The sequence below is a fragment of the Rhinatrema bivittatum genome, chromosome 7 (genome assembly GCF_901001135.1).
Source record: "Rhinatrema bivittatum chromosome 7, aRhiBiv1.1, whole genome shotgun sequence".
NCBI classification, from domain to species: Eukaryota; Metazoa; Chordata; class Amphibia; order Gymnophiona; family Rhinatrematidae; genus Rhinatrema; species Rhinatrema bivittatum.
The window spans coordinates 191,177,361-191,198,579 of record NC_042621.1 but is presented as its reverse complement, the minus strand read 5'-3'; the positions used below and the strand labels follow the sequence as shown (position 1 = coordinate 191,198,579).

Below are 21,219 nucleotides of genomic sequence, written 5' to 3'. Positions count from 1 at the left end.
TCAAACAGATTGAACAATTAAACAAATATACAATTACATCCAACGATTAGGTATAAATAACATGGCTAACTTAGTAGGAACTTAGAGTTTGAGGTAAAGGAGAGAAATAGTACCAAGTGGTAACAGAACAACGTTAATAGCTAAATAATAAATATAAATAGTAAATACAAATTCTTATAATAAATACAGGTGCTTACAGATTACAGTCTTCATGAAAAGTTTACGTCTACAGAATAGGGTTAAGTAAATAAGAACTGGCGGTTATTTCTATAGGAGTGAAGACTTCAAAAACTGAGGTTACATCTGGATTAAGAGGTATTGGTGTAGCATGCTCAAATATTTAATGATTTGGAATTGTGAGACCAAGGATAAAAATTAGGAGTTGTTTGATATGATTATAAAAGCGAGAATGATTCAAGTTCTCGGACGTGGTTCTGAGCTAGACCTTTAAGTGTAGGCTTTTGTAAAGAGCCAGGTCTTGAGTTTCTTTTTGAATGTTCGAGTACACGTTTCGAGGCGAATGTCCGTGGGGAGGGCATTCCAATGAAGGGGGCTGGCAGTCGAGAATGCACGTTTCTTGAGTGAGGACTTGGCTGAAGGTACGTGTAAGGTGCCTAAGTATCTGTTTCTGATTGGTCTTGAAGACTCGTGTAGGCGAAGTGGAAGGCTTAGATCTAGCGACGTTTGTGAATGGATGTTCTTGTGTGTTATAGTTAGCACTTTGAAAATGATTCTGGATCTGATGGGGAGCCAGTGTAAGTGTTTTAGTATGGGTGTTATGTGTTCACTTCTGCTGGTGTTAGTAAGAATCCTTGCGGCAGAGTTCTGCAACATTTGTAGAGGTTTTGTGGTAATGGTTGGAAGGTCTATAAGCAGAGAGTTGCAGTAATCGATTTTGGAAAATAGTATTGTTTGGAGGACTGTTCTGAAGTCCTGAAAATGCAGGAGAGGTTTCAGCTTTTTCAGAATATGTAGTTTATAATAGCATTCTTTCGTTGTGTTCTTGACAAATTCTTTGAGGTTCAGCCTTTTGTCTAAGGTGACCCCAAGGTCTCTTACTTGAGTGGAATTGATCATTGGTGGTGAGGTTAGGTTGTTGGTAGGCTGAAGGTTCTCATCTGGAGTGATAAGCAAAAGTTCTGTTTTTGACGTATTAAGTACTAGGTTAAGGCTAGATAGGAGAGAGTTTATGGACTGTAGACAATTGTTCCAGAAGTTGATGGTGCTGGAGATGGAGTCAGTGATTGGCAGCAGAATCTGAACATCGTCTGCGTATAGCGTGTAAGTCCCGGGGCTTTCCTGGGGGGGGGCGTGTCAGGGGGCGTGACGCGGGGGACGTGTCATCCGGGGGCGTGTCATCTGGGGGCGGAGCCATGAGCGTGGTTCCAGCCCGGGGCATTTCGGGGGCGTGGCCGAGGCCTCTGAAACTGCTCCCGAGCCGGGAAATCGCGCACCGGCGGCTGGCCCGGCGCACATAAGTTACACCTGCCTGGGCAGGCGTAACTTTGCCAACAAAGGTAGGGGGGGTTAGATAGGGCTGGGGGGGTGGGTAGGGGAAGGGAGGGGAAGGTGCGGGGAGGTGGAAGGAAAGTTCCCTTCGAGGCCGCTTCAATTTCGGAGTGGCCTTGGAGGGAACGGAGGCAGGCTGCGTGGCTCGGTGCGCACAGGCTGCCGATTTTGCACAGCCTTGCGCGTGCCGACCCCGGATTTTAAAGGATACGCGCGGCTAAGTGCGTAGCTATTAAAATCCGGCATACTCTTATTCGTGCCTGGTGCGTGAACAAAAGTACGCGCGGGCGTACTTTATTAAAATCTACCCCTCTCTGTACACTGTGCAAGCAAGCTAACTCACAGGCTTGTTGTACTTTTTACATGAAAATTAAAAGTGGCCCTTTACAAAGGGGAGAGTGACTAAGAAAGAGGTGCTTTCATTTTCAGATGCTAATATCTTGACAAGAACGAAATAAGGAATCAGAATGAAAGAAATGCGGTTCTAATTTTTTGTTTTAAATTACAACCGAATTATCTTTTTCACTTTAATTTTTGCTAGCACTGCTGTCAAGAGATTTCACGTTTTGTCATGTATTATGGGAAGGAAAGGAGATTGAGAGAATCCTGGATTTCCTTCCCATTTTCCTCTCTTCCCTTTTCATGTTATTGCTGCTGTTTTCTTCTGGCCAAGAGGACAGATGAGAAGCTCTGCTAGGCACTGAGCTATCCTTGTCCCGGGGATCTCAGGCACTTCATCTTGTCAGATTCCTGAACTGCACTGAGCTAGGAAGTACGAAATGTGTGGTGGACAGTCACTGAACTCAGGTCTCCAGTAGTATTCTAATGCTGGTAGTTTTGACATACCTCCAGCAAGAAGACATAAAAGATAGAGCAGTAAACAGAAGTAAGAGGTAAGTGACTTAAAATCAAAGAGAAAATTAGAAACTGCAACAATTTGTCATAGAATTATTTATTTTGCACATAACTTTAAAATATCATGTTTTAGAAAATAAGATTATATGTGTACTGCAAATATCATACAGCAAATGCAATGTAGAATAGAACTGAATGTATCAGCATGGAATATGCTGTGTGATGTGAGGCATCAGTTTCACATAATTAGCACAGACCCTAAAGTGAAAGGGATATTCCTCCACAAGCAGAGGCAGGTTATAATCACATAGATGAAAATAGTTTTACCTCCTGCATAGTTTATGCTAGAAAAATGCACGACCAGACAGCTGAAGGAACAAAATCCTCCTACATTCTCAAACTAGATGAAAGATGATGATGCACATTGAACCTTTGAGTTATGTACAAATTATGGAAAAACATTTCTTAATATAGCTATTTTTAATGGGGAAGTACAGTTTTAGAAGTACTTATTTCAGTTTCTTAGTATTTAATAGTTGTTAGTGGTAGTTTAAGGCTTTGGCAAATGTTCTGGGAGGTTGTATTTAGAAGTGCTATCAGACACAAGATATGTTGTACTGATACACAATCTTTTCTATCAGCCCACCCTGAATAGTTACCCTTTCAGGTCTGAAACATAATGGCCTTATGTAGATTACATTATTGTAATGACACATTCAACTGATGGGCTGAGTGCTCTTTAATGAAAAAAGTCCATATATTATCATTTTGAGATTTTTGCAACTTTTGGTAGATTGCAAAGAACTGGCATCATCTAATGGTAAACTGCATGGCTGTTTTATAATTAGTAGACCTGTGAGCATACCAGTATTGAGAGTAATTGATATCCTTGGCAATAAGGATAAGGGCTCCATATGCACAATCAGATCACAGATTACTATTGACCAATTTCAGGAGGATTATAAATGGTTGACACTGGTGCAGAAAATAAATCAGAAAAGTAAATAAGACTTTGACTCAATATATACTAGACATTTATAGTTTGCATATTTTATGAATGATATCATTCATACTATGTCTTGACGTATTGCATGAAAAATTTTGAGCAAACAGAATATTTATAACAACTAAGGACCAGATTTACATTTTGGGCAAAATCAGGGCAAAATAAGATCCAAAAGTTTAAAGTCAGTTTGCGGGCACAGTATTGAAACAGCATATCTTTCATCAATGGTTTTAATATCTGGAAACTTCAGGAAGGGAAAATAAATGTGACAGCAAAATGTTCTTCACAAAGCACTGTGGGATATTTTATTTATTTTATTTATTTATTTATTTAAAGTCTCTTCTATACCGATGTCCGTTCGCACATCGCATCGGTTCACAAAAAACAAGAACTATTGGGCGGAGCCCTTACATATAACAGCGGAATACAATTAAGTTTTTTGGGCGGAGCCCTTACATGTAACCAGGTGAATACATTAAACAATATAATGTTAATAAGTCAATAAATATTTACAACAAGAACTATAAACATAACTCTAAAACAAAGTAGCAATGTACAAAGTACAAAAATCAGCGGGCAAAGGCATTCTTAGTCATAAATCGATAAGGCATAAATCGATAATACTTAAATTTTGAGTACCATAAGTACTCAAAATTTAAGTATCAGGCAAAACTTTCTCAATGATTTTTGTACAAGATTTTGCTGGCACATTTGTGTTCTGGGTAAATTTTTAGTTCCAAGAGCTGAAGTTCTTGAGCAAAAGGTGCACTAGCTCAAGGGGGTCATTTTCCAAGGAGTTACCGCAGGAGATAATTCCGCAAATCGCGCTAACAGCCGTTAACGCGATTTGCGAATGCAAAGTTTTAATTTTGTATTCAGGGGGTGGAGCATATGTAAAGTTATCGTGTGCGGCGAAACAGCTGCAGTGTTAGCACGGCCAATAGCTACAACCCTTTCATTCGCGATACGTTGTGCGCTAGAGGGTGGTAAAGATTTATCGTGGTTCATGTCATTTCCAGACAGCCTGTTTCAGTATCGAGAGAGAGAGAGAGAGAGAGAGAGAGAGAGAGAGAGAGAGAGAGAGAGAGAGAGAGAGAGAGAGAACCTTGCTATAATGTCTACTCCCTAGACAACTATTTGTATCCCTATGAGAGGCCCACCTAGTAACTCGAGGTGGGGATTAGGTATGAGTGTAGGGGGTTGGGGGCCGCTTTCACATTCAACATGAGATGTACGAACAGAACAGTGGTCTCTTGTGAAGATTTGATGGCCTTCGGAGTAAGGAAACTCACTCCAAGATGAGATTTGGGCAAGGTTCTCTCAATCTAGCTTAAGATTGAGAGAACCTTGCCCAAATCTCATCTTGGAGTGAGTTTCCTTACTCCGAAGGCCATCAAATCTTCACAAGAGACCACTGTTCTGTTCGTACGTCTCATGTTGAATGTGAAAGCGGCCCCCAACCCCCTACACTCATACCTAATCCCCCACCTCGAGTTACTAGGTGGGCCTCTCATAGGGATACAAATAGTTGTCTAGGGAGTAGACATTATAGCAAGTCTCTCTCTCTCTCTCTCTCTCTCTCTCTCTCTCTCTCTCTCTCTCTCTCTCTCTCTCTCTCTCTCTCTCTCTCTCTCTCTCTCTCTCTCCATTCAGAGGTGTAAGTACACCACAGAGAATATTGTGGCATACCTTTACAAATGTACTAAGGGTACATGATGGTGGAGGTTCAGTGACTGTGTATAGATCCACTTAGCATCCCAGCTTATCTATTTACATTTCTTCTTATTCACTCACTTATGGGTAAACATAAAGGAGTAGATTTTTAAAACATATGCCCGCGTGTACGTTTGTTCGCACACCAGGCACAAACAAGAGTACGCCGGATTTTAATAGATACATGCATAGCCACACATATCCTTTAAAATCCGGGGTTGGCGCTTGCAAGGCTGTGCAAACTCGGCAGCCTGTGCGTGCCGAGCCGCGCAGCCTGCCTCTGTTCCCTCCGAGGCTGCTCCAAAATCGGAGCAGCCTTGGAGAGAACTTTCCTTCCACCCCCCCGCACCTTCCCCTCCCTAACCTACCCCCCAACCCTATCTAACCCCCCTACCTATGTTTGAAAAGTTACGCCTGCCCGAGGCAGGCATAACTTGCGCGCGCCGGCTGCGCGATTCCCCGGCCCAGGAGCAGTTTCGGAGGTCTCGGCCATGCCCCCGCAACGCCCCCGGGCTGGAACCATGCCCGCAGCCCCGCCCCAGATGATGCGCCGCCGCAACACGCCCCCGACACCCCCCCCCCCCCAGGAAAGCCCTGGGACTTACGCGCATCCCGGGGCTTGCGTGCACCGCCGAACCTATTCAAAATAGGCTCTGCGCGCGCAGGGGGAAATTGGGGCAGGTTTTCGGGAGGTACGCACGTATCTTACGCACGTACACCTTTGAAAATCTGCCCCAAAGGATTCTAATGGACTTTTCCAGCTGGTCCTAGGCAGTCTGGTAGAGAAGATGGATGTTTTTATCTTATAACCCAGTACTTGAAGCTCTAAATCCAATGTGCCATCCTTGGGGATGCAAACAAGGGAAGCTTACTGACTTTGTTGGACATTACTAGGACCTTAAGCTTGGAATATTGGGTCTCCCACCACTACCACTCTGCTGCCATGGCGATCCTAGATGACATATGGGGGTTAGCAGAGGCATAACAAGGAAGCAGAGTCATGGCAAGTATTGGTGGGGATTTAGAATAAACCTGACTAAATAAAGGTATACCTGCTGTTGGAGCCAGAAGAGCAATGGAATTACCCAGTACTAGCAGTGGAATTGGAGGTCTAATGGCAGAAGGGTTACCCTCTATGAATGGTGGCACAAAAATGGAGGTAAAAGGAAGCTCTATGTTGATCTCTGTTCCAGCACTTGTGAGGCCAGGTATCTTCAGTTTAGAGACTTTATGGGAAGGTATAGTAGCTATGGAGAGGTCTTTGTCAAAGCAGGTTTGATTGATCTCTAACAAGCTTGAAGAATCTTTAGGGACCCATGAAATTGGCATTTCTGATACTAAAATTGTATGATGGCTTTGGAATACAAGCTGAACCAAATACAATATTAAGATAATTTTCTTATTAAAGATTCTGTTGTAATTCATAATAAATTTAAAATCCTGGAGAATATAGCAAGAAAGCACAATCTTTGCCTGATTAACTTTCCCAGGGAGCTTTCAATTACTATGGCTAGTATGTTTACAAGATATGTTGTTGACATTCTGAAGACATTGCTGGTGTCTATTCCCTAACACCCTTTTCTAGTACTTTCTATTTACCATCTTTTAAAAAGAAGTGGAGAAACAGCAGTAGACTGCACATCCTGCCTTCATTAGATCTTGCAGGGCTCTTGGAAGGCTGAAGATTGAATGGGCTGTACTGTCTATTCAAAAGATTTCCTGCATATTAGATCCCAATAGAGATTGGCTTTTAAATATGTTCAAATCCAGAGATTCTTTATTTTTGAATTGTAAAATAAAGATATTCAATGATGTCTCCAAAACACCCAGAGGAAGAGGAAGCAGTTCTTGGTCATAAGACCTTGAGTTTTGCAGTTAGAAGGCTTATTTTTTTCTAACATTTTCGTGCAAATGCATGCTAAAATATCAAGGTGACAGATATATGCTGATAAAATATAAAGAGCCCTTGTTCTTCTGTGGCAGTAGGTATCAATTAATCTTATTATATAGTGCACAGGCAAATATAAATGAGAGCCACAAAGCTTTATAGAAAAATATTTTTGGAGACTGTCATAAATGGACAGAGCGGTACACTATTTGGATGGTCAACAAGAATTTGTAATCACTGTTAGGTGAGAAATTGCACACTCTATTTATGATGGGCTCAAAAAATCTTTTTCTATAAAGTTTTGTGGTTCTCATTATTTATATTTGCCTGTGTGCTATATTATAAGATGTATTTTTGAGCATTCACAGTTAATCTCTTTTCTTAGTAACAAGACTCCTTATAACTAAACCAATGTCCAGATATGGGGCCCTTTCCTCCTTAGGGAACGATACTTATAATAATATAGTTTAACAGTCACTTGACATTTTCTTTTTTTTCTTTGTATTTCATTTGTTTTTGGTTTTTGTCTTGGATCTTCTGAAATTTGTAGACTGGTTACATGCAGGGTATAAGCTTGAATGAAGTTTCCTATTTTTCTTTATTTAAACCTTTTTTGGTACAACATGATCCTTTTCCACTACAACTGTAATCTACCTTGTTTCTATTGATTATGTAAATGAATAAACTAAATGCTACTAGCCAAGTATCTCCAGATGGTCAGCCAATTCTGTAGTTCAGGAATTTTGCAGAATTTTAACTTTAGACAGTAAATTCTTCCTTCAATTGTAAACTCTTTGAGATAGGAAACTCCATTTTCATTGATGTTAATTATTAATTGTAGGTCCAATCAAGGCAAGCAGGTAATGTATGGAGCAGAGAAATGAAAAATGATTATAAGATGAATAAATACATAAATCAATACATAAATAAATAACTTTAATAAACTGCATTGAAGGCTCATATAAATAGTCATAAGAAAATACATATAACCATAAGTACATACATATAAAACCTATGTGGAAAAAGTAATATGCAGTCCATGCTTAGGAAATTCACAAACAAATGAGACTCATATAAATAGTGCTATATACAAATAAACCCATCAATTAAATAAACCCCCTGACATGGCCATGTTTTGGCATCATGGGTAAAAACTCTCCATCCAGTTCATTAAAAATCCAAACCAGCAGCAAATATCATAAAGCCACAATTTATAAACCACCTATAAAAAGAGAAAGGTATATTGATAATTTTTTAAAAAGAACAGAAAAAACACCTCTGAGATAATGGAGAACATAGTATACACAAACCTATAGTGAAGCCAATAGAGAGATTATGATCTTTCTGATGATCACAGCCACTAAAGGATAAATTTATAGTCCCTTAACAAATATTATTTATAATGTGAAAAGGATTTGAAAATAATGAAAAAATAAAAAGTAAATTGGATTTTAAAAATTATTTTTTTTATTCTTTGTTTTTCTAAATAGTTCCCTTATTTTTTATTTTTTTCCTTATTATATTTATTCCTTATTTTTTAAATACCTTTTCAACATTTTGGAATAAATAAAAGACATGGCTGATGATAACTGATGTTTGTGGAGGTAGCGATGGATAAGCTAGTGGAAGTTAAAATCAAATGATCAGAGGTCCTAGAAGGTGGATAGATCAATATTCTAGATGGAATGGGGTTTTTTTAAAATTTATTTTATTGTTTTTATTATGAGTTTTATTTATGTTTATTCTATCAGGTTGATAATGTATTATTATTAGTGTATGTATATCGTTTGAACGATTTGTTTAAAATCTGGAAAGTGATTTATAAATTTTATTAAATAAATAAATAAAATAAATACTCATTTGAGAGAAATTTAAATCAGCTGTTGATTTTAAATGCTATTCCTGTGGAAATATTTCTCTTTGTCTTAAGAAATTCTTAATTATTTTTTCTGAAGATATAGTAAGGTGACAGCGCAATTTAAAAGTTACAGTATGTACTTCTGAGAAGCCCATTTTGATAAATTTAATGTTTAGACTTATCTACCAGATGGTTTTTCTAATTTTATGTCCTTGGGGAAAATGGTTAGTATACAAGCCCCTATATATTGTAAAGAAAGTAAAACTGGACCTCATATTTAAAAAAAAATTGCTTTTTTTAATTACTCCCTTCCCTGTGGATGAGAGTTTCACCCTGTTCAAACACAGAGAGCCTCAAGGTGTTGATGCAAGGACACTCAGCTAAACAATGTGCATGAAAGAAATGATGGGCTGCCTCATGGGGAACCAGAACAAACACTTTTAACTTAATTGACATGAGCAGTTGTTTTTTTTCACATCAATCTATATTTTGGGCATCAAGTAGCTTTCTGATATATGCTCTTGCCATTTATTCCTGCTAATTTTAAATGTATGCTTTAGAGATTTGAGGACCTTATACACATTGGGGCGGATTTTCAGAGCCCTGCTCGCCTAAATCCGCCCAAATCCGGGCGGATTTAGGCGAGCAGGACCCTGCGCGCCGGTGAGCCTATTTTACATAGGCCTACCGGCGCGCGCAGAGCCCCGGGACTCACGTAAGTCCCGGGGTTTTCGGAGGGGGGCGTGTTGGGGGCGGGACCGAACGCAGCGGCGTTTTCGAGGCGTGTCGGCAGCGTTTTGGGGGCGGGTACGGGGGCGTGGCTACGGTCCGGGGCGTGGCCGCGCCCTCCGTACCTGCCCCCAGGTCGTGTCCCAGCGCGCAAGAGGCCCGCTGGCGCACGGGGATTTACGCCTCCCTCTGGGAGGCGTAAATCCCCCGACAAAGGTAAGGGGGGGGCTTAGACAGGGCCGGGTGGGTGGGTTAGGTAGGGGAAGGGAGGGGAAGGTGAGGGGAGGGCAAAAGGAAGTTCCCTCCGAGGCCGCTCCGATTTCGGAGCGGCCTCGGAGGGAACGGGGGTAGGCTGCGCGGCTCGGCGCGCGCCGGCTATACAAAATCAATAGCCTTGCGCACGCCGATCCAGGTTTTTAGCAGATACGCGCGGCTCCGTGCGTATCTACTAAAATCCAGCTTACTTTTGCTTGCGCCTGATGCGCCAGCAAAAGTAGGCCAATTTGCGCTATTTGAAAATCTACCCCTAAGAAAACAAGAAACTTCAAAAAATCTCAGACCAGAACTCCAAGAACCTTTCATAAAATTAATCTTCATTCCATCAAAAAGCATGAAGAGCAAGAGCATTCTTTTATGGAATAAAGATGAACTTTGAATAAGATTAACTGGACTTCAGCAGTTGGATGAGTTTTCTGATTACTTTCTTGATATAATATGCAGACAGGATATCTTACTATGAGAACCTAGCTGGTGCATAAATCTGTGTCAATGTTAGTCTACCCATGCTTTTTTTCATAATGAACATTTTTCCGTTGTCTAATATCATGCATGAGATGTGTTGTATGAAGATGCAGTTATATGAGGACACAGCTATTTGCTCTATACTGTATGATCATTTTGAGATAACTGTGTTTATGAGTTTACTACTGAACTAAACTTGATAATTTTGCATTTATTTATATATTTGATCTTATATTCTACCTCATTCAACAGATTTGTCCTGGGTGGCTTTGTTTACTTAAGATGCATTTTACACAAGGGAATCTGGACTGTTCACAGTTTATACATACCCTTCTCATTTCAAGATCACTGCAGTCCCCTTCCCCTCATTCTCTTGGTCTTTTAGAAACTCCATTAATTATCTTATGTGATTTAGTTATGATAAATAAGCTCTCTGATTATTGTCTTAAATAATACTTTTTCTTATATCTTACACGTTTAGTAAGTCTTTTCTATTGTAGTAATAAAATTTACATAAAAATACACTACAGATACAGATCTTACTTATTACTCAGCACGTATATTAGGTTACATTAGCTTTCTTAAGAAAGCTAATATACATAGAGGTAGATCTTTAAAAAGTACGCGCGTGAGTACTTTTGTTCGCGCAATGGGCGCAAACAAAAGTACGCCGGATTTTATAAGATACGCGCGTAGCCACGCGTATCTGATAAAATCCGGGGTCGGCGCACGCAAAGCTGCGCAAAATCGGAAGCCTGCGCGCGCCGAGCCGCGCAGCCTGCCTCCGTTCCCTCCGAGGCCGCTCCGAAATCGGAGCGGCCTCGGAGGGAACTTTCCTTCTGCGTCTCTCCACCTTCCCCTCCCTTCCCCTATCTAACCCACCCCCCGGCCCTACCTAAATCCCCCCCCCACCTTTGTTGGGCAAGTTACGCCTGCTTGAAGCAGGCGTAACTTGTGCACGCCGCCTCGCATCCCCCGACACAGGCTGCAGTGCCGGGGGACTCGGGACCACCTTCCTGGCCTGCCCCCGAACCGTCGCCACGCCCCAGGACCCACCACGGACCACCCCCTGATCCCAGACACGCCCCCTCCCGCCCCTTTTACGAAGCCCCGGGACTTACGCGCGTCCCAGGCTTTGTGCGCACCGGCGGCCTATGCAAAATAGGCATGCCGGCGCGCGAGTGCCCTGCGCGCATAAATCCGGGAGGATTTACACGCGCAGGGCTTTTAAAATCTAGCCCATACTGAATATGTAAAATCTGTATCAGAGGAGCAAAAACTCATTAGTCTTCCTCACAAATAGAAAATTATGGAAAAAGGTACTGTTACGATTCCTCCCGTAGTTGGTGCTATGGGAGGCCTCTCACCTTTCTCTGGATGCCGCTCCGAAGCCAGGGCCTCGCCTGATCTGGTTGCCCAGCTTTTGCTCCATGGCCTGGGAGGCCTTCGATGTCCTCGGGGCCTGCCTGGGGCCTGCTTCAGTCTTCGCCTGAACTTCCTGGTTTGGGCCACGCCCTTCTCCCTAGGGGTCAGCCCGCAGCTCTTCTCTCCAGTTATAGGGCCATCCAGGTGTGGCCCATCTGAACTCCTCCCAGGGAGTTGCTTGTTCCTGTCCTATAAAAGGACTTCCTCTGCACTCAGTCCTTGCTGCGGCAATGGCGCTAGTCTACCTAGGCTGTGTCTCCCTTGGACTTCCTGATGTTCCTGCTTGCTCCTGATGTTCCAGTCCTGATGCTCCAGGATGTGGGACCCATGCCTCCACGAGTTCCTACTTCTGTACTGAGTTCCTAGACTCTTGCTTCTGATTCCTAGTTCCAACTCTGGAGGACCCGAGGTGTTTCCACTACCCTGGGCTGAATGACTTCCCGAGCTTCTCCCGCTCTTCTCGTGGTCCGCGACCAGCCTCTTGGCTGTGTACGGGGTGTAGGAGACAGTGTGGTCTGCGACCGTCCATTTGGGCCGCCTGCTGGCAATGGATTAGTAGGGCGCCTGAGGGTCCTGCTCATCCCTCTTGTTCCTGTCTTCATCCTGACCTCCTCTGTGCTTTGCTCCAAGTTCCAAGGCCTTGCTTTCTCCGCTTCAGTCCTGTGCCAACCTGACCTCCGTCCGGCCTGCTGCCTCTGCTGCTCCCTGCGGCAAGTCCGAAAGGGCTGGGAACGGTCGGAGGATTGTTCAAAGACCACCATAATAGTGTGGTCTCCCGGGGCGTGTAGGTCGGCGGAGTGGCCGGGACTTGGACCGTCTTCACCACTGCAAGAGCACACCTCACTTCTCTTCCACCTAGAGAGCCTTGGTATGCCAAGCCTCGCGTGCTTGCTTGAGACTGACGCTAGCCATAACAGGTACAGTCATGTAGTAAGTTTATCTTATCTTTCGTACTTCTTAAATTTTTTTGTCACCTAGGTGAGCAGAAAATTCTTGCTAGGATAGTACAGAGTACATTTAAACTATGAGTCAGATGTTATACTTAGGGAAGGTAACTTTAAAAAACTACTTGTGTGCACCCATATACGCGTGTATATGGGCACGTCATAATGTATTACTGTATTTTAAAACCTGTGCATACATGATATACTCAGCTTATAAAATATGAGTACATATGTGTGCACAAATGCTCTCATATGTACAGATCACAAGCTGCAGAAGTTTGGACTTATCCGGAAAAATACTGATTGATCCAGCTATGTACCACCAGCATGTAGCTGCAGTGCATATGTCCAAAAAGCACTCCTTAGACAGACAATTAGCTTTTTTCAAGCTTATCCAGCTAAGGAGGCCTGCTGTTACATAGCCGGATAAAGTGGAATATAGCCAGATAAGTGCTGCAACTTTTCTGGATAAGTTCAAATATTTCCATCTAAGTAGCAGTAAAGACGCTACATAGCCAGAAAAGTTGTAATTTAGCTGGATTAATATACGCAAGTGATATATCCGCATATTTGTACTTTGAATTTTAAAGAGATATGCAAATAGATTGTACATACATTATTTAGATGCATTTATCCCAGTAAATTGGCTTTTGCACGCATAAGTCAGGGGATTTTATAACATCTGCCGGCAATTAAATTACCAGTTTTACCAATTAGTCTACCAGTTCGCCCAGTCCAATTGCAGCTCATTAAGACCCTCCTGGCTATTTAGCCTGCAGTCCCCCCATTTCACCCAGACCCCTCACCCAATCATTTTTTTCATTTTTGAGATGTTTACAATCACTAATACCAGAAATTGAGCAGAAGTGCGTCACTTTGGCAGGTTTTAAAACAGCAACTTGTGCACGTAAATGTTGGCCCCACCCTGGAATGCCCCTGGCACACCCTTTTTTTTACACATGCAAAGTTATTCGTGGACCCCGATTTATGTGTGTATGTTGCAGTTTTGAAAATACCATCTACTCACGTATGCTCCTTTTTATGTATGCATGTGCAATTTTTTATGCACACAACTTTTGATAATTCTCCTCATAATTTTCATTTTCTCATAGTATTCCAATCATCTGATCATAGATTTGAATCAAGTATATAATCTGTCACTTAGAGGGTGACTTTAAAAAGTCAGTGCGGGCGACACGTGCCTATTATAAAATCCATTACCCACGCGCACCTGATTTTATATTGGCGTGTGCGTAAGGTGGGGAAATTTTATAACATATGTGCGGTGACGCATTAGGCCCAATCCCAGTTCCCTCCCAGTCCACTTCTAACTACCCTACATTTTTATTGTTTTAAAACTTACCTGCTCTCCGGAGCGGCAGCAGGTTGTGCATGCTGGTCGGATCCCAGCACACACTTCAGCGGAACAGTGCCTATTGGTACTGTCTCGGTCCGTCCATGCCCTGCCCAGACCCCGCCCTGGCCCACCCCTTTTGGCTAATACCATTCTAATGTGCATACTGGGAGATACATGCATGGCTGCGGGCCATTTAAAATCCATATGGTGTACACGCGGGCCAGCCACACATGTATCTTCAGGAATTGCCGCGCGCAGGGCTTTTAAAATTAGCCCTTTAATCACTAGCTAAAACAGTGAGAGGCTAATATTCAGAAAAGGCTGTCCCTAAATTTAGACCCTTAAGTTAGAGGCTATTTTTAGTCAAGCTTATCCCTAAATTTTCAGCAGAAAATTCACATAAATTATAGGCCTGCTATTCATTATTCTAAACTTAAGTTAGGTGCCTAGTGGTGAAAATCAGAGTTAAGGACCTAACATTTTTCCCCACCCTAACTGCACCCTGGTAGCCACCCACTTTATAGGATCCTAAATTTTAGAGTTGGATCTAGGGGACAGCTACAAAAATGGTCAATCGTCTTCATCATAAAATGTATGGGGGCAAACTTAAAGGTCTAAACTGTATACCCTGGAAGAAAGAAGGGAAAGGGGAGACATGATAGATATATTTAAATACCTCCAAGGAATAAATAGATAGGAGGCAGGCTTCTTTCAAAAGAAAGGAGTCTTTGGAATGAGAGTGAAAGGGGTTAGACTCAGGAGTAACCTAAGGAAATATTTCTTTACAGAAAGAGTGGTGGATGCATAGAACAAGCTCTCTGTGGGGAAGATGGAGACAAGAACAATATCGGAATTCAAGAAAGCTGTGACAAGCACAGAAGATTTCTGAGGGAGTGGAAGGGACTGTACAGCTGAGCAGGAGATGTGGATGGTCAAACAAAATGGCCATATGGTCTTTATGTGCTGTCATGATCTGTTTCTATTTTAGGAGCCTAGTGTCCCTAGGAGCCTAAATGTAGGCACTCAGACCTAGTAAATTTTCCAAAAAGCCAGTTTAGGAGTCTAACATCCAAAGTTAGGAACATAAATTCCTTGAAAATCAATCGCTGAGTTCTTAAGTTTGTTTCTACTCTCTACCTGTGAAAGCCCACATGTATTTTTAGGGGACAGTTTTCAACCAGAACAATCTACGCAAGTAAATAGCTATTCCTTATCATCCTGCTACACCAGTTCAGTAGTGTGGATTTTTATTTTATTTATATTATTTAATTTTAAAAAATTATATACTGCACTAGTCAAAGGTTCTGGTGGTTCTCAGGAAAATGGAGATGGAGAGAGAGGATACACCTTTTTCCATTACATCACTGGTAGTTACCATGATGCAGCTCCAGCAAAATGCCAGTATTCTCTGTCTCCAGCAGATAGCAAGACATACTTGCCTGATGCAATTGTAACTTGATTCCCAGGTTTCAGCTTTTGCCCAACCCAGTGGAGAAATTTTGCCCAGTTCTGCATTTTTCAGCCTTTTCTGCTTTATTGACAGTGAACTGTGGGCCAGGCTTCTGGTTCTTTCCAGTCAAGTGAGCCCAGAGGGGGTTTGGTAGAGCTTAGAGGATGGAAGCTTATTTTTGACTTAGAAAGAGTTTCAATTTGAAGTTGTCTTCTTCCTTTTTCCCTTTCCCCAACCACCTTCCTCCCTCTGACTTATTAAAGCTTTAAAAAAATGGAGAAAGATGAGAGCTGCTTCAGCTGAAGCAAGCAATTGAAGAAAATTAAGTCTCCAGTGGATAGGGCTGGGGAGTGTATATTTGTGCCAGCATAGGAGCGGGTCCACCAGCCATCAGTTTCCTTCTTGTCTTCGGGCCTGCAGTATTTCTATGCAGTTTCTGACCACATTGTAATGGATCCCGGTCAGTATTAGAATTTTCGTGACCCTGTGCTGTAGTGCCAGCTCCTATTTTCCTGTTTGTATCAGCAGCAGTGTTTCTTTGGAGAAGCCTGCAAAGGCCTACAAGTCCAGCAGCACAAGTTTGGCAGTGCTTGAGGGCAGATCTTTGGATCCAGGCACAGTAGCAGTTGAGTCTGGCGCTGGAATACATTTTTATTTTCTTCTCAGAGAAGATCATTATAGTGGTAATGACCACAATTTGATATGTATCCCATGGGTCATTCCTGCCCATTTCTTTTGCCGAGCTGAGGCCTTGCATCCTTAGAAGAGAGGGGCCAATGGAGTTCTGCCATGTGGGGGAAACCTTTATGGAAGCTATGGCAATGCCAGACCCCTGCCCTTTCTCTCTAGAGGATTTCTCTCTAGAATTTGTCTTTTTCTTTGTCATTTTACAACAGGCCTTCTGTGTAATTGGGTACTTGCAGCTGTCATGGATCAGGGCTCTGCCCTGGTCATTTCTGCTGCTGGATATAGCATGGCAGTAATAGCCTAATTATTCACAATGGTATTTGAATCAGGGGAATCTGGCTAACAACTATTTTGGAATTTTCCTTCAGGAACTTGTCCATTCCTCTTTTGAATCACACTAAGTAAGTTGCTTTGACCATGTCCTCTAGCAACAGATTCCATAATTTGGCTGGCTGTGAGATGGTCCCGCAACCATCCTCAGTCACCCCAATCCCTCAAGACACTAATACCAGGCTCTAGCTGCTTCCTGACACTGTCCCATAGGCGTGCACGTGGCCGCACTAGTAATAAATGCCCCTTGGCGGGAAAGCTTTCATTTGGTACTCCTAGATGATATAATGCAGCGGGGTAGTTAAACCTCTGCCACACTCTGATTCATTGCCTCAGCATCAGATTCTTCTGCCTTGTCTACAGTGCGTGTTGCTTTTGTGTGCCTTGTTATTTTGCCTGTCTTGCCTCATTGTTGCCTTGTCTTCTTCGCCTTGTAGTTATCTCTTCTGCCTTGCCTCACTGTTACCTTGCCCTGTCCGCCCTGCCTATGGTCTTGGTCCCCTGTGTCTTGTCTTGTCTTGCCCATCCGTTTCTGCCTTATTCCTGGCTCTGACCTCTCCTACAGATACTGACTACACTTCTGGACTGACGCCTGCCCTGACCCTAGCTTGGATGGATACTGTTTGTTTGCTACCTGCCCTGGCCTGGACTCGGATACTGTTTGCTCATTGCCAGCTCTGACTTCTGCCCGAGACTTGACTTCATCTGGCCACTCCTTACAGGACCTTCGCCTTAGCCCTGCCGGCCCCTGGAACCCAAAGGCTCGACCTGTGGAGAAAAGGGCTGATATAAATGAAGCCTTAGCTCCAGTCCTAGTGAGAGAGAGTCCACCAGATATCACCATGGGCCTACTAGGTTTGCCTGCTAGGTTGCGTCAACCATGCCACAGCCCAAGGGCTCACATGCGTGACAATTTGTTTGTGTTCTGAGTGAAATAATACTTCCTACAGTTTGTTTTAAATCTGCTGGTTGCTAGTTTCATGGAGTATCCCCTAGACTAGTGTTGTTTGAAAGAATAAATAACCATTCCCTATTTACCTATTCTACCCCATTCATGATTTTATACATTTCAATCATATCCCTTATCAATCATCTCTTTTTCCATGCTAAAGAGCCCTAATTAGTTTAGCCTTTCCACCCCCTTTATCATTTTCAACATATCTCTCTGTACCTTTTCCAGGTCTGTTATATATTTTTTGACATGGAGCGATCAGAACTGCACAAAGTACTCAAGGTGCAGTCACACCATTGATCTTATATAAGAGCATTATGATGTTCTCAATTTTACTACTATTACTACTACTTAACACTTCTATAGCACTACACGATGTATACAGTGCTGTATAAAAAACATATACAAGCGTACAATCTAATCAAGCCAAAAATATAGAATTTTGATCTTTATTCCTTTCCAAATAATTCCTCACATTCTATTTGCCCTTTTAACTGCTCCTGTACACTAAGCCAAATATTTCAAAGTATTGTCCACAAAGTCTCAGAAGTCCTTTTCTTGGATGGAGACTCCTAACATGGAACCTAGCTCCGTGTATCTGCAGATAGGATTATTTTTCATCACATGTTCTTTTTTGCACTTGTCTACAATAAATTGCACCTGGCGTTTAGAAACCCAGTTTCCTAGTTTCAAAAGTTCATTTTGCAGTTCTTCACAATCTGCTGCTGTTTTAAAGACTTGAAACAATTTTGTGTCATCTGCAAATTTGGTCATTTCATTTGTTGTTTTCTCCAGATCATTTATGAATTTGCTAAATTGCACAGGTCCCAGTACAGACCCTGGGGCACTCCACTAATGAGCTTTCTCCATTTGGAAAACTGGCCATTAAGTCATACCCCCTATTTAATATCTTTTATCCAGTTTCCAATCCACTGCTTCCAATCCCATGACCTCTCGATTTCCTGAGTAGTCTCAAATAAGGGTTTTGTCAAACATCTTCTGCCAAAAATGCTATATAAACTGGCTTACCTTTGTTCACATGTTTATTTACACCCTTAAAAAAATATGGAGGTCCATATTCAGCCGCCGCATGGCTGTGCTAGTAAGACAGATAAACTTATCTGGCTATCACTGTATATTCAGTGGTGCAGCTGTACTGGTGAATGTACTCAGATAGCTTAAAGTTAGCTGGGTAAGTTAAACCAGCTAACTTTAAGGCAGCCCTATGGCCCAACCAGAGTTGGCCGGTTAATTAAGCTGGCCAACTTTGAATATCGAGCTAGCCGGTTAATGTATCTGGCCAACTTGACTCTTCCCCAATCCGCCCATACCCTGCCCCTGAGTTAACCACCTAAAAACTTAGCTGGAAAGTAACTTATCCAGCTAAGTGATGCCCACTGACCATAGCCAGATATTCAGTGGCACCACTTAGCTGGAGAATGTATGGTGTGATGCAAATTCAGAAAATAGGAAGAGTTAGGAGTGGGCTGGGTTAGTCTGTGAGGTAAGGTTTCATTGCTGTCTCAGAGAGAGAGAGAGAGAGAGAGAGAGAGAGAGAGAGAGAGAGAGAGAGAGAGAGAGAGAGAGAGAGAGAGAGAGAGAGACTGGCCATAATATCATGGCCCATAGGTAGGTATTTGTATCCCTATGGTAGGCCCACCTAGTAACTCGAGGTGGGGATTAGGTAAGAGTGTAGGGGGTTAGGGGCCACTTTGACATTGTACATGACACCTACGAATAGAACAGTGGTCTCATGAAGATTTGATGACCTTTGGAGTGAGGAAACTCACTCCAAGATGAGATTTGGGCAAGGTTCTCTCAACCTGGCTTGATGTTACCCAGGTAGAGAGTCCATCAAGCCAGGTTGAGAGAACCTTGCCCAAATCTCATCTTGGAGTGAGTTTCCTCACTCCAAAGGCCATCAAATCTTCACAAGAGACCACTGTTCTGTTTATAGGTGTCACGTAGAATGTCAAAGTGGCCCCTAACCCCCTACACTCTTACCTAATCCCCACCTCGAGTTACTAGGTGGGCCTACCATAGGGATACAAATACCTACCTATGGGCCATGATATTAGGTCGGCACTTATCGCAGAATCTGAAAAGGGTATCGCAATTTGCACTAATTTAGCTATTAGCACAAATTGCAATAAATACTATATTAGCATAAAACATGCCCCTTTTGCTATCGTATGCGGTACTTACCACATTTTGATAAATCTAGGCCTAAGTTCTGTTTTGAATATTGGCCTCCTACTAAATTGGTAAGGCAAGAATTCCTTTTGCAAAAATCATGTCTATTTATGTGGTCAGTAATGTATTTATTTATTTTGAGTTTTTCTGTGTTTTTAAGAATACTTTTGAACATATTGCCCAGCACAGATGCAGTTCACTCCTGGAGCCCTTTTTTAAAATTGGTATCACATTGACCACGCTCCAGTCTTCTAGTAACATGGCTGTTTTAAATGATAGATTGCAAATCACCAGAAACAGTTCTGCAATTTCATTTTTTAGTTCCTTCAGAACTCTGGGTTGAATACAATATGAACTAGGCGATTTATTTATTTTTTATTCTTCAGCCTCTCAATCTGAGTTATTATGTCCTCCAGTTTCACAGTCATTCCATCAAGTAGCTCAGAGTCATTATCATAAAAAAAATGTTGCCAGTGTGGATATGACCTGGACATCCTCCTCAGTAAAGACAGAAGCAATGAATTAATTTAGTTTTTCTGCTATATCCTTGTCCTCCTTGACTATCCCTTTTACCCTTCAATTATTTGCAGCCTAGCTGACTCCTTTACAGGTTTTGTGCTTCATATGTATTTGAAAAAGCTTTTATTACATGTTTTTACCTTGATAGCATGCTTCATGTTAGTTTCTCTCTTAGCTTTCTTAATGATTTTTTTTATATCTAATTTGCTAATGCTTATGCTCGTCCCTATTTTCCTCATTTGGGTTTGCTTGCTTTCCATTTTATTTAATGAGGTCTTTATGGCTTTAATTGCCTCTTTGACGATGGCAGTCATTTGGTTTTCCTACGACTTTTTTTTTAATGCACAGAATACATTTTGTCTGGACCTCAGAGAAAGAAATGTTAAACAGTGCCCATGCCTCCTGCAAGTTTGTAACCTTATGGATTTTTGCTTTCAGATTTTTTTTTCTAACAAATTTTCTCATTTTATCATAGTCTCCTTTTTTATAGTTAAATGCTACTGCAGACGTTTTCCTTTGTATTAGTGGTTATGTCAACTTTTATTGCATTATGATTATGGTTGCAAAGCAGATCCACCACCTTTATTTCTTTCACATGGTCTAGTGTTCCACTGAGAACTAGATCTAATATATAGCAATTCCCCCTCCTATTGATTCCCTTACCAGTTACTGCTTGAAGCAGAAGCAGTCATGGATGGCATCTAATCTCCATGCCTGTCCTGAAATTAGATTTACCCAATCAGTACTTGGATAATTGAACTCTTCCATTATTATTGTGTTGCCCATTTTACTAGCCAGTCTAATCTCTATTTGCATTTTAGAGTCTGTTTCCTCATCTTGGCCAGCTGGGTAGTAATATATCCACACTACTATACTTTTCCTTTCTATCCTTGGAATTTCTATCCATAAGGATTCCAGAGAGCATTTTATTTCCTACAAAGCTTTTATCCTGTTTGACTCTATGCCATCCTTAACATATAGTGCCACCCCTCCACCAATGTTATCTGCCCTGTCATGTTGATATAGTTTATACCCTGGTATTAGTCTCCCATTGGTTATCCTC

General features: G+C 42.0%; 1 protein-coding gene across 6 annotated transcripts in view; it reads left to right on the top strand.

Moving 5' to 3' along the window:
* Window positions 1–21,219, top strand: part of MYPN (myopalladin) — a 389,049-nt gene that overhangs the window by 95,819 nt on the left and 272,011 nt on the right. The window contains exon 1 of one of the 6 annotated variants that reach the window (XM_029609687.1): window positions 2,267–2,402. The exons of 4 other annotated variants lie outside the window; for them this stretch is intronic. In XM_029609687.1, coding sequence (XP_029465547.1) covers window positions 2,335–2,402 — 68 coding nt within the window. In that variant the 5' untranslated portion in view covers window positions 2,267–2,334. Of the gene's footprint in view, window positions 1–2,266; window positions 2,403–21,219 lie in introns of those variants that run through there. One more of the 6 variants, XM_029609688.1, reaches the window with a different exon arrangement.